Source organism: Magnolia sinica, chromosome 16 (assembly GCF_029962835.1).
Source record: "Magnolia sinica isolate HGM2019 chromosome 16, MsV1, whole genome shotgun sequence".
NCBI lineage: Eukaryota > Viridiplantae > Streptophyta > Magnoliopsida > Magnoliales > Magnoliaceae > Magnolia > Magnolia sinica.
In genome coordinates, this window is record NC_080588.1 from 53635643 (window position 1) to 53648033 (window position 12391).

Genomic DNA, 12391 nt, shown 5'->3' on the forward strand with positions numbered 1-12391 from the left:
CGCTGCCGTCTCTTTTGCACATGGCCCCCACATGGTTGCATGCTCAGGTGATCTCCACTGCCCCTTACAAATCTCACAGATGCTCCCAACCAGTAAGCTATGCATGACTTTGTCATTTGATTTCATACATTTTACTACTTTTGTAATTATTTCAAAAATTATTTACTATTCCTTACAGGTTAAATTTATATTTATTAACCATCAAGTCGAGTTGGGTTGAGTCTTCGAGTTGACCCAACCCAAGAAAAACAAAACACACACACATGCAAACTCGTGAAAACTTCAATTCAATGTGAATCAAGGTTTAAATTATGGTCTGAAACCAGTACATATCAAGCAATACACAACAGATTTGGCTCCATGACTCTGTGGTAGACAGACTCTGTTTCAACAATGGGAATCTGGGATCATGGGATCGAGTGCCCGTATGGTGTGGGCGTGTGTGGGGGTGGGGGTGGGGGTGTGTGTAAAAAAAATTAAAGAAGAAGAAGCAATACACAACTGTCTCGGCCCAAAATCAGGTGATATGATCCGGTTTCAGTGGTGACCGGTATTGGCCCGAAATGGGGATATATGATCAGGTACACCAACTCTGAATCCTTGATGTGAATACAACTCTGACATTTGACTACTGATAATGCGATTACAGTAACGAAACATGAGTGGATTCATTCAAGAAGAGACAACCAAACACCAAATTGAAAAAATCTTTACCTCTAATAGCATCACCGCTCCCTAATGCTCTTGTATCATATTTGCATGCTCTAGTACAGTCGGGGCAGTAGGTAACCTGCAGTCAAACCAAATAAATGATATTTTCTAGAGAACATGAAAATAATGGAGGGGGTGGCAACTCCAAATTTCTGGCCTTTTTCTAGTCAATAAAGAAAGAAAGAAAGAAAAATGATTGGATGTTGTTGTATTTGATGTCTTAAATCGAGTCGGATACAAGGTCTATCGATGCCATTGACAGTCTGTTCGATGTCACCTTCAATGGCATCGAACAGTTCTCGATCCCATCGATATTTTCTAGATTTTCTTCAGTTAGTTGTTCTCACTGGGCACTTTTTCGATGCCATCGACAGGCCTTCGATGCCATCGACAAGATTCTACACAGATTTTATGCAAAACTGCGAATATGTGGGATTTGTTTCCGATTTCGTTTGGGATTCTTTCCAAAGCTATATATATGGGTGTAAACGGGATTGGAAGGTATTCTAAGTGTTTCTAAATTGTCCTAAAGGTTTCAAGGGGTGTAGCAAGGGTGAGATTTGAGGTTGTTCAAATCGGGTAAGCTCTATCTCTTTGTAATCTTTGCTTTCATAGTGATTATTTGTCGCTTTGTGCCCTGGTTTTTTCCCAAAAGGGTTTTTCCACGTTAAATCGATGTGTTCTCTTTGTGTTTGCTTGGTGCTATTGGGTTACTATCCTAGATTCTTCTCCGTGTGCTTCCGTGGTCCCCCCAACAGATGCATTAACTACAAGATGCTGGAACAATCTGTACAGATGGGTCCACCTTTAGAGAATCCAAACCATTGAGCCACACCATGGAAGAAAACTGCTACAGAAGAAAAATCTCCCATCACATAATCCTAGCTCAATTGATACATGGGTTCCAAATGGATGCTTCAAAGTGATCCACTCGGCAGTTGATATGCAACATGGAAAAAATTCCACATAATCAGATGGTTGGGTTTGTTCTAGGAGCCCATTGTTGGGCCCAGCCAGCAAATTACAAAAATGAATCCCAATCCACAATGGCAAGTTTCCAATCAATCAAGGACTCAATACATGAAGCCCACCCCATAGCATTCAATTTTTCCCTTCTAAACACACCCACCACTGACCAACTCTGATTTCGAAAAACAACGATTATTCCTTTCCAACCATAAAGCCCAAATACCCACTAGCAGAACACGCCTCCAAACTGCCTTCCCATTCTTTCCTACACCTCCCCCATGTCATACTGGCAAAAAGCCTTCAATAGATTCAAACATCACCCAATCCATGTTAAAGATTACAATGAATCTCTCTCGCATTTCCCTCGTGAAGGGACAATGAATGAAGAGGTGATCCACTGGTTCCACAGTCTGCATACACACAACAAAAATGTTGGGGATGATCATTCTCCTTTTTTGAAGGTCATCAATCGTGACAACCCCATTTCTTCCCACCAACCAAGCGAACGCCGCAACCTTAAGAGTAGCACCGTAATGCCAAGCCAAACAAGGACAGCCACTATGCACCCCTGATGAAGATCCAAGCAACAATCTGTAGAATGAACAAACCGAAAACCAACCCGAGCATTCTATCTTCCACACCATGCAATTGCTCTCCTCGAAAGACAATTGATAGCTATGAAGACTATCCAAAAGCCTAACAAACTCATCGACCTTCTCATCTGGAGGGGTGGGGTGCAGACCACAGCACCACTAAACATAAAAAAGTACCGAGCTACAATGATATTCACCATTCTAGCTAACCTCAGAAACTCCTCATTGAGTGTCATCTCCACTAGCTACGAATCTACCCAAAAGCGGACTCTCTCACCATCTCCCAACAGGAACCCAATGCCCTCTTCATGTCATAATCAGGGATTAAAAATCAGTTCTGGTGTATTGTATTGTTCGCCACCAATATGGGGTTGTATCACCCATATCAGGCTGTTCTGTTATGGTCCATTATGGCCATATCGTTCATGGACAAAACCAGCAGGCATTGAGTACTACCTACTGTTTCCATATAATACTTCAAACCTACTGAACCACATCCAGTTGATTAATCACTGCCTTTTAACTACCAAATGTTTCATACATACCTCCAATAGCTTAGGCTGAAAGGTGCTGTCAAGCATTACATCGACACCGTACATTGCCCTCGAAAATGAACTGTGCATTTCTGGGTGTACTGTTGCAGCTGATTCAAATACTGCTCGAATCATATTTCTGACTCGCTGGTGGATATCCAGCCATTTCACTGCAGGGTTAAAGCATGAAAGAATGTTGAAGTCAGAAAAAAGAAGGAAAAAAAATACTAAACTCATGAAAGCATAAATTTCCCAAGTTCTCCACTTTCCCTCATTCCAGAAGCATGTGGACCCCACTGACAACTCAACATTCCATCATTGTCCAGTGGGACCCCCCACCTTGCATTTCTAGGATACCAGCATATAAATGGAACTAACATGGTTTTCCGACTAGACAACAACCAAATGCTGGGTCATCAATGGTGGAACCCACTTGTTTCTGAAACAACAAGAAACAAGAATATGGTGTTTCTTCACTTCAAATAGGCTAGGTGTTTGCATTGAGAGCATAATCCGGAAATGAATTTGATTTCCATGGAAGTGTAGTTTGACATGTTGGTGTTAAAAAAAGAAAAAGAAAAAGGAAAAAAGAAAAATGAAAGCGTGGAATTCAACCTCCATTTCCAAGATTCTACTCAAAACACGTAAACATCAATTTCTCCCAACTTGTCCAAGGTGATGAGGGATAGCTCTCACCCTTTGACCATTAACCTTTTAACATCTCCATAGAAAACTTCACTCAAAGCCAAACAATGGAGTGTTTATTGTTGTTGGATTCCAGAATTTTCCATTCGCCAATGATTCCATTCAGGTTCTCCATTTCCATGTTTTGGATTCTCTCTATACAAACAGGTAGAGGAAAAATTTTAGAGTGCATTTGGATGTACCCCAAACCACATTGGATATTTTCACGGAACGACCGGTGCAGCATATTGGAACCACATTAGGTAGGGCTATCAATGGGCTGGGCTTGGGCTGGGCAAAATTAAAATTTTGAATAGGTCCAGCCCGAGCAGTTCAGAATCCGGGATGAAGCCAACCCCAGGCCAGGCCTGTTGACAGCTTTAACATTATGTGGAATACCAGTTTCCAGCCCATTCAGCCCCAAATCAACATCCAAAACAATCCAGGTCCTACCCGAAATGTAACTGATGTTAATTAAGCTCAACAAGCATCCTACCCGCCCCACCTTCCTAGGGCACCCAAACATACCCTTAGCCAATAGAGAAAAATTTTGATACTGTGCCAGTGTGTGATGGATGATATGCAGGCACTTAGAAATTGCGTGCATGGCATACAAGTAGTTAAATTAAACCGTCCAAATTATGGTACCCAGTGTAGATTTATCATGAACCAACATTAAGCTCATTAGAAAATCTGGTTATCAGACTGATGGACATTTATCGCACCCTTTTTTTAAAGATACATAAATTGGATGGTTAAAATGGGGAAAAAAATTCCAAGTCCAATTCCACGAACAAGTCTCCATGAATCGGAGGTTAGGATTGTTCAACCAATCTGATATTGGGGTTTGTGACCTGGCAACAGTGGCATGCAGTAATCCAGTCGGTTTATTTGAGTTAATATATGTGATGTGTACAATTTCTGAGTGCCTGAGTATCAAGCATCATAGGCAGCCTGAGTATCATATAACTCGAGTATCTTCCCATGCACTTAGGATCCAAGGGAAAGAATGAAAGGCACCTTGATGTTCCTTTTCGAACTCCATCACGAAATCTGGCGTGTTCATGTGATTCAACTTCCCAATATAATTCTGGAAACGAACACAGTTAATTAAAGGATGATAAATTGCAGAAATTCCTGGAGAATGAGATAAATGTGGAAAAATGACCTCCAACATGAAGTACTGTCAACTATGAAGATCATGAGTGTTTATGAACCTTGATTGCGACTAAGTGAATCTGCAAGGCTGTCAACTGGATGGGCTGGCCAATTGGACTTCTGGTCTAGTCTGCCATGGGCATGCATGGCCTCGCATTTAGTTAGTCCCATGAGTAGACCTGGGCCTGATTTTCAGGCCGAGAAAATAAATGAGCTAGACCTTGGCGTGACCACAAGTTTTACTTCGTTATTGAGGATGAGTGTGAGAGTGGTTCACTATGCGCTTGCCATGGACAGTCTCAGACCCAAATTTCATGCCTGACAAATGGCCGGGCAGGCTTGGGCTGACAGTCTGACACTGGCCTGGTCTAACACAGCCCACTGCAAGCTTTGTTAACTAGTATGTGTTTACAAGGCATCTCATCTACATGCCAGCATGGTGCACGGACATGAGATCCAAGCCATCCATCTGGTGGATCCCATCATTTGGATGATTTGGCCACAAAGTCAGGTTGGTCTGCTCATCAGGTCGGCTACAATTTACAAAAGGAATGGGCAGATGAAAAAAGTTTAGGCAAGTTTTCCTTAACCGCCCACCTATTTCTAACTTTGTGGCCCACCCGACAAGTAGACCAGTTTGATTTCCAGGCAAGGGTCTCTACTCAGTTGGATACACATGATGGAAAGTGTGGATCTCACCCCGTCTACCATGCGGGCACGTGTCAGTGTGTGCGTGAAGTGCCTCATAGAAGTTTGTGGGTTTGCAAAACCTCATCTGGTGCTCCTCAATCAATGCTTACAACCACTCCTTTCTGACAAAATTGAGTGATATGATCAGTCATGTTAACCGGCATCAAACTTTGGCCACAACTTTTTCTTGTGAATTTTGACAATCTGTCATTTCAAACAGAGTGAAACAATGGAACAGGATTTGGGTAGCTGATCCCAATTAGTTGGGATAAGGCTTAGATGAAGACAATGGCGATGATGACAGTGACATTGAAAAATTCGGTGCATAGAAAATACCATGACGGTGAAATGAGTTTCATATTCAAAAAGGGTGCTCTTGTCTAAAGAATATGGGTTATTAGCCAATCTCACCTGCACAAAGAAAAAAAATTGCGAAAATTATTTTGGAGCCCGAAAGTACAACTTGAATCATATTTTCAAGAGTCTATGAAAATTAAGTCTTAAAAAGAGAAAATGAACTGCATACCCAGAAAATATCAGCAAGGAAAATCTCCAAAGGATTCATGCTACGGACCAAGACAATGTAGCGGATATCAAACTTCTTCCCGTTGAACAAAGCAGGATGCTCGATGTACTTTTGACAAATCTTCGGACCAGTTTCCATAAGCCGTATAATAGCAGATAAATCACCAGTAACCGTCGTATCGATGGTCCTTGCCATGTTCCATGGTTTCAAAATCCATAGGTTGTTGAGACCATTTATTTTGCGAACGCGATAGTCCCCAATGAGTTCAGATAAATGCATTTCTAGATTATAGGTAGGCTGAAGCCACTCAGCCGATCCTTGTGCCTGTTGAAAGGAAAGTTAACCCTTGCCACATTCAAAATTTTAAAAATCACAGTACAATCAAAGTATGTGTCATCTTTTGATCAATGTTGTCAAATCGCATATGCAATTGCATGCGATCAGCATATGCTGTTCGCATATGAGATCGCACAATCGCATATGCCATGGCATTTTTTATTTTTTTTTCAAAAAAAAAGGAAAAAAAAAAAAAAAAAAAAGAGGGAAAAACTCGTCTAATTAGTACACATGATTGGATCGGGTTATTTTACTTATTTCATTATAGTTTGAGTGTTTCATTAAGTGATATATTTAATTACTTATATTATATTATATAAATTTTAACAATACGATCAACAAGCTACATTCAAAGATAACTAATTATTATAAACTTCAAACAAAGAAATTTTAATGATAAATGGATAACTTGAAACAACTTACAACTTAATTTACAAAAAGTAAGCACAACTTATAAAATACAAAAAATAAACATAAATGAAATAATTGTAAAGAGATTAGAGTAAGAAAGAAAGAGGTGTAAGAGAGAAAGAGTAAGAGATTTAGAGCTTTAGAGTAAAGAATAGTGAAAATGGAGGGGATACGAGTGACTAATTATAGGCAAAAGTTCTCCAATTTGAAAAAATAAAAAATATAAATATAAATCTTCCGCTCTTGGCTATTGGGAAATATGCGATCGCATATGCAGTATGCGATCGCATACTCCCATATGCGATAGCATATTTATCGCATATAAAAGTATGCCATGTCATACTTGCCAGGATCGCATATGCCATCATGGCATATGCGATTTGATCAACAATATGCACATATGCGATCGCATTTGATAACAATGCTTCTGAGAGCAAAATCTCCCACATTGGAAGATCCTAACCAGTGTTCGAAATATCGGTATCATGTTACGTATCGCATCCTTGGGATATAGATACATATCGGTTATCACATGGGATATATCGTTTGTATCAAGTAATTTATCACACTTTTTGGGAAACATTGGGAAAATGGTTGATTTTTTCAATGAAATTTCAAGAATTGTTAAAAAAGACCTTAATAAACAATTTTAAATCACAACATCTCAAAAAAGAAGTGTGCATAATAGGTTTCCTTTGTATAGGGTCCTAAGTTATGTGTTGTCTGACTGAAATAACGCAATTATATTCAAATTGAAAGCATAATATTTAGAGTGTATGTGATGATCATTTTGTCAAATACTCCTAAACACTTCAAAATTAGTCTCAATTGATAGTTGGTTGAAGGGAAAATTTTAATATTTTTTAATTAAAAACGATTTTTATTTTTCGAAAATTGACGAGGACTTAATAAATCAGTAGATCAACCCTCATACATACCTCATTTCATGTTTGGAGTGCAAGTGTGCAACATTGCAAGCAATTTGGGAGAAATTGGGGAAATTTCGAATTCTTCCCAAATTTCCCCAAATCAAACCACTTGCACTCAAATTTCGAAATTAAAGTGTATGTGATGATCATTTCATCAAATACTCATGTCTTAAATACGTCGAAATTAGTCTCAATTGACAGTTGGTTGAAGGAAAATTTTGAAAAAAAAACATGGAGAAGATGAAGAACCAATGGATATCGAATCGAAGCTCCAACTCCATGATTTTTAATGCAAAACATGAAGACCCAATGGATTTGTAACCATTTGTCACTGATTTCATATAATTTCAACAACAAAATTGGCATCGAAAATTGAAAATTCTCACTGGATCGAACATGTGGAATTTATCGGCACTACCTGTGCATTTCGTATCACACAGGTAGGATAAAAAATGTGGTGGGATATGTCGGCTGATATCATCAATATTTAAAACATTAGCAACTCGATCTTTGCCTATAATGATTTTCACTATTTATTTGTAGATCATGAATAAAGGGGCATGATCTTCTAACTTCGGAGATTTTTCAGGCCTCACCCATCCACATTGAGTTGGGGCCCGCTAGATCACGGTCTCGACCCTAGTTGCACAAAGCATGACAGGAAGCAGGAGGGATTTGGGTTCGAGGGAGCGTCTGTTTTGAAATGTCAGCAAACACACAAGCCTAGAAAGCAGGAGGGTGGAATCTCCCAACTTGGGACATCTTTTGGGTCATCCCCAATCTGGCCCATCAGATAATTGTCTCACAAAGCGAGGGGAAGGGGGGATTTTTGGGCGCAATCAAGGGTCCATTTCCATATCTTAGCAAGTGTAAAAGTTCAGGACGCAGGAGCGTGCATCCAAAGGGCAAGTTTGAAGCAGTTGCACACGTAACTAAGGTGTGGACCACCAAAACATGGGCTCCCACATATACGGAAACATGTGCAGCAGCAACCTGTAGGTATGCTGCAGTGCAGGATACTATAATTCCTATAGTGCAAGTGGTACATGATATGTAGCTTTTAGGGTGTTTGATTGCACCAAATATCATGAAATTTCAACCAAAGGCATCATTAGATAAGCAATTTCTTGACCTTATGAATCGTCTCAGCCAAATGGTGCTTCATGACAAGGCAAGCTTCAAAAGGGAATTGATTTATGTATTGATGGTCCTTTAGTCCAACAGCATTCTTCACCTCCTCGTCCACTTGCATGCAGGTCCAAATAATATCTGCATCTTTCGGTTCATTTACTGCAAACAAAACATAGAAAAAATATATATATATCATCAGAGTAAATGTTTTGAAGCCTACTCGACGTAAACACAAAAAGGCCACCCCATCTATGAAAAGAATTAGAACTTAAATTACTAACACCCCAACATTTTGTGTTTCCTAATGGCACGGTCAGAATTATGGCTCATTTACAATTCAGGTTGCTCTTTTGGATGACCCTAAATAATGGTTTGCACTTGTATTGAACTGAAGTTGTGGCCCGTGATAGAGTGGAATGCTGAAACAGGATTCTTGTAACCGACCCCAATTAGTTGGGGGTAAGGCTTAGATAATAATGATGATGACAATGACTTGTATCAATAAGTTGTGATTCAAATTTATATTTAGAATGTAACATCACATATATACAATATAATGCTATGCATTTATGATACATTGTAATCATGCTGTTCATTTCGCATTGGAGGAACCCACACAATCCTATCCCTGGTGTACCACGTACTGGAGGAAGTAGCGCAGCACTTACTCATTCCTATACCATGTACCACAGCAACCCACAATCAAGGTAACCTTGATCGGAGTATCTTGTAAATCTTTTAACAGATTTGTAGAATGACTAGGAAGAAAACAAAGTTTTCCAGAAAGCCCACAAGAAAAGGCCAAGCTTCCAATACATTTTTCAAATCTGGGTGAAAAGAAAGATGGGGCAAGATAGAACACTGCCCTCCATCCAACCTTAAATTTAAAGAGTGTAAAATCAACCAGAAATGAAAGAGTGATACAGGTTTGCCTCCACATTTTAAATCCTTCGATGGGGCCTTTCCAAGTTAAAAGATCCTGTGTCTATTCATAAAAGACTCACCTACGCAATTGATTCTCAAATCAACTTGTTGAGTTTAAATTCTGAACTGGTGTACGGACCATAACAGCTCCAAACGGGACATTGTGCAATTAGTAGATTTATAACAGACCATCTTTCACGTGAGAAGGAAGGGAGCAGAAATCAGAATTTTCATGGCCTGTAACAGTTTTTTTTTTTTTTTTTTTGTAATTAACTATTTACAAAGAAATAGGTAATCAGATCATTCAATCAGGTGAAAATTTCCATCATTTATTTAAGCAACTAGCACAAATTGTTTACTTGATTAAATTTCTTGTGAATGGACTTTCATTATGATCAGGTAAGTCAACAAAACCCAGAATATGTAAATAATGTTTTTAGCTAATATTTTCTCATTAAAATTCTTGCGGAGGCCAAAAAGAATATCTAGAGTTGTAAATAGAGCTGTACACGAGTTGAGCCGAGCCGAGTATTGCCCAGCTCGTGCTCGGCTCGCACTGCTTGAGTCCCAGCTCGTGCTCGGCTTGGCTCAGCCTTCGAGCTCGGATGCCCAACTCGTGCTTGGCTCGTCCGAGTTCGAGCAGATATCAAGCTTGCTTCTCTCACTGCAGGGAACGGAAGATGGAAACAATAGACACCAATATTGCTAGGGTCCAGGAGGAGAGGAGAAAGGAGGAGCAAGAGCTTGCTTCTCTCACTGCAGCTACCTTCGATGCCGATCTTTATGGGGGCGACAACCGCTTTGAGGGCTATGAGCAGTCAATCCTTGTCAATGAAGACAAGGAAGATCAGGATGCCGGGGAGCGAGAGGTTGCTAGGAAACTGGCATCTTATACTGCACCTAAATCGGTATTGAAGGAACTACCAAGAGGAATGGGTGGGGATGATATTGATGATTTTGGTTTTAAGAAACCGCAGAAAATCATCGATAGGGAGGATGATTATAGGAAGCGGAGGCTCAACCGGATAATCTCACCAGATAGGAATGATGCTTTTGCAATGGGGGACAAGACACTTAATCCTTCTGTGAGGACTTACAGGGATATTATGAAGGAGGCCTTGAAGAGAGAAAAAGAAGAGACATTGAGAGAGATTGCTTAGGGTTTTTTGTTTTGGGTATATATACCCCTGGTCGAGTCTGAGTCGAGCCGAGTCGAGTCGATTTCGAGTACTAGTCGAGTCGAGCAGGGTCAAGCTCGTGCTCGGCTCGAACTCAATTAGAGCACCAAAAATCAGCTCGTGCTCGGCTCAAACTCATTCCGAGCCGAGTCGAGTCGAGTATTTCCGAGTCGAGTCAGGCAAGTTAACGAGTATATTCTGCTCGTGTACAGCTCTAGTTATAAATGAAGTTTTGCTTAAGCCCACACGTAGCCAGACGTTCCAACCTAGTACGTTTGTTGGGCATCCAAGCCATGTATCAGGTTGGCCCTGCCACATAGATGATCTAGCTAGGAGATCAGGATGGTCCACTCATCAGACACACCACTTGTGTACATTGATGTAGACCTTTTGTAAGACCAGTATCCAAGACCGTACCGTTTCGTCGGCTTCTGCGGTCCTCCCGGTCGAATTCCGACAACCCACGACCTGTAACAGGCATTTGCACGCGATCCTGAGTCGTATCCCTCATTCCAGAGTCGGCTCGACCCGGGGCTTGTACCCTTGCGACCGCGCCGTCGCCGCGGTTCCGACGCCGCGTCTCGCCTGCCGAGGCGATACCCGGGCCAGGAGATATGGGCGCACATTCAGTTCGAGGAAAAAGGCCGCGCATTTGCAATCCCAAGAGAATGTCCCATCAATCACATCAAATGTCAAGTACTCCATCCCATCATGTCAAGTACAACACTCATCCCCAAGCAACCCCTAAAGTCAACTCTCTCTCTCTCTCTCTCTCCACCCATCAAGTACACTCATCCATCACTCACCCTTTCACCCATCACTATCTTATATCACCTCTCTCTCTCATCTCTCTCTCATTTCAAATTCCATCTCCCAAGCAACCATGAGAGGTGGATGTCCATGGGAGAGAAGCTTGGTGTGGCCCACTCCCTACCACCCAATCCCACCCTCCAAAACCAATCTCGACCGTTGAATCTCATCCTTTGGAGCTCTAGAATGCGTTGATGGAAGGAGAAGTCCATGATCAAAGGTGGGTGATCTTAGATCTACATCTTTGTCATTTTATTTTATTTTAGTTTTGTGATTTAAGGCTGACGCAGGACGTGAATTTAAATATGATATGCAAGATTGCGGGCTTAGATCACACCAATTCAGAAACAATCACACAAATTCCACATCCTACATGAAAATCCAAACATTCAATTAAAGGGGAATCTATGCGGGTCCAAGTCGACACAGGCTAGGACTGGACCAATAAAATTATAAGCTAAACAATGTCAAAGGGAAATAAAATCAACTACTCATGCATAAAAATCAGCCCCTAATCCAAGGGATTCTCTAATTTCAATTCAAGGAACCCTAAGGTGATAAAAAGGGGCAAATCAATTAGGGATCATGTAATATAGGGTTAGGATTCATGAAAAAACGGCTATGAGAGGATAAAAGAGGGTAAAAACCTGAGCCAAAAGATGATCCCGCATGTGGACAGCAACAATGGCCCAGACGGACGTGTGTGTGATCCCAGCCGCACGTGTGTGGGGCCCACTATTCAAAAAAAGGCCACCTTGGCCCTGGTCGGCCAGGGATGGACTCCAAAACCTCCAAATCTCAGCTCGAT

General features: G+C 40.9%; 1 protein-coding gene across 1 annotated transcript in view; it reads right to left on the reverse strand.

The window, feature by feature from the left end:
* Window positions 1–506: 506 nt before the first annotated feature.
* LOC131228849 (uncharacterized) overlaps window positions 507–12391 on the reverse strand; it is a 40530-nt gene continuing 28645 nt past the window's right edge. The window contains exons 11-16 of the mRNA XM_058224698.1: window positions 8673–8830; window positions 5865–6188; window positions 5675–5749; window positions 4511–4580; window positions 2819–2976; window positions 507–790 (exon numbers count right to left, since the gene is read on the reverse strand). Of these exons, the coding sequence (XP_058080681.1) occupies window positions 644–790; window positions 2819–2976; window positions 4511–4580; window positions 5675–5749; window positions 5865–6188; window positions 8673–8830 (932 nt within the window). The 3' untranslated portion in view covers window positions 507–643. The remainder of the gene's footprint in view (window positions 791–2818; window positions 2977–4510; window positions 4581–5674; window positions 5750–5864; window positions 6189–8672; window positions 8831–12391) is intronic.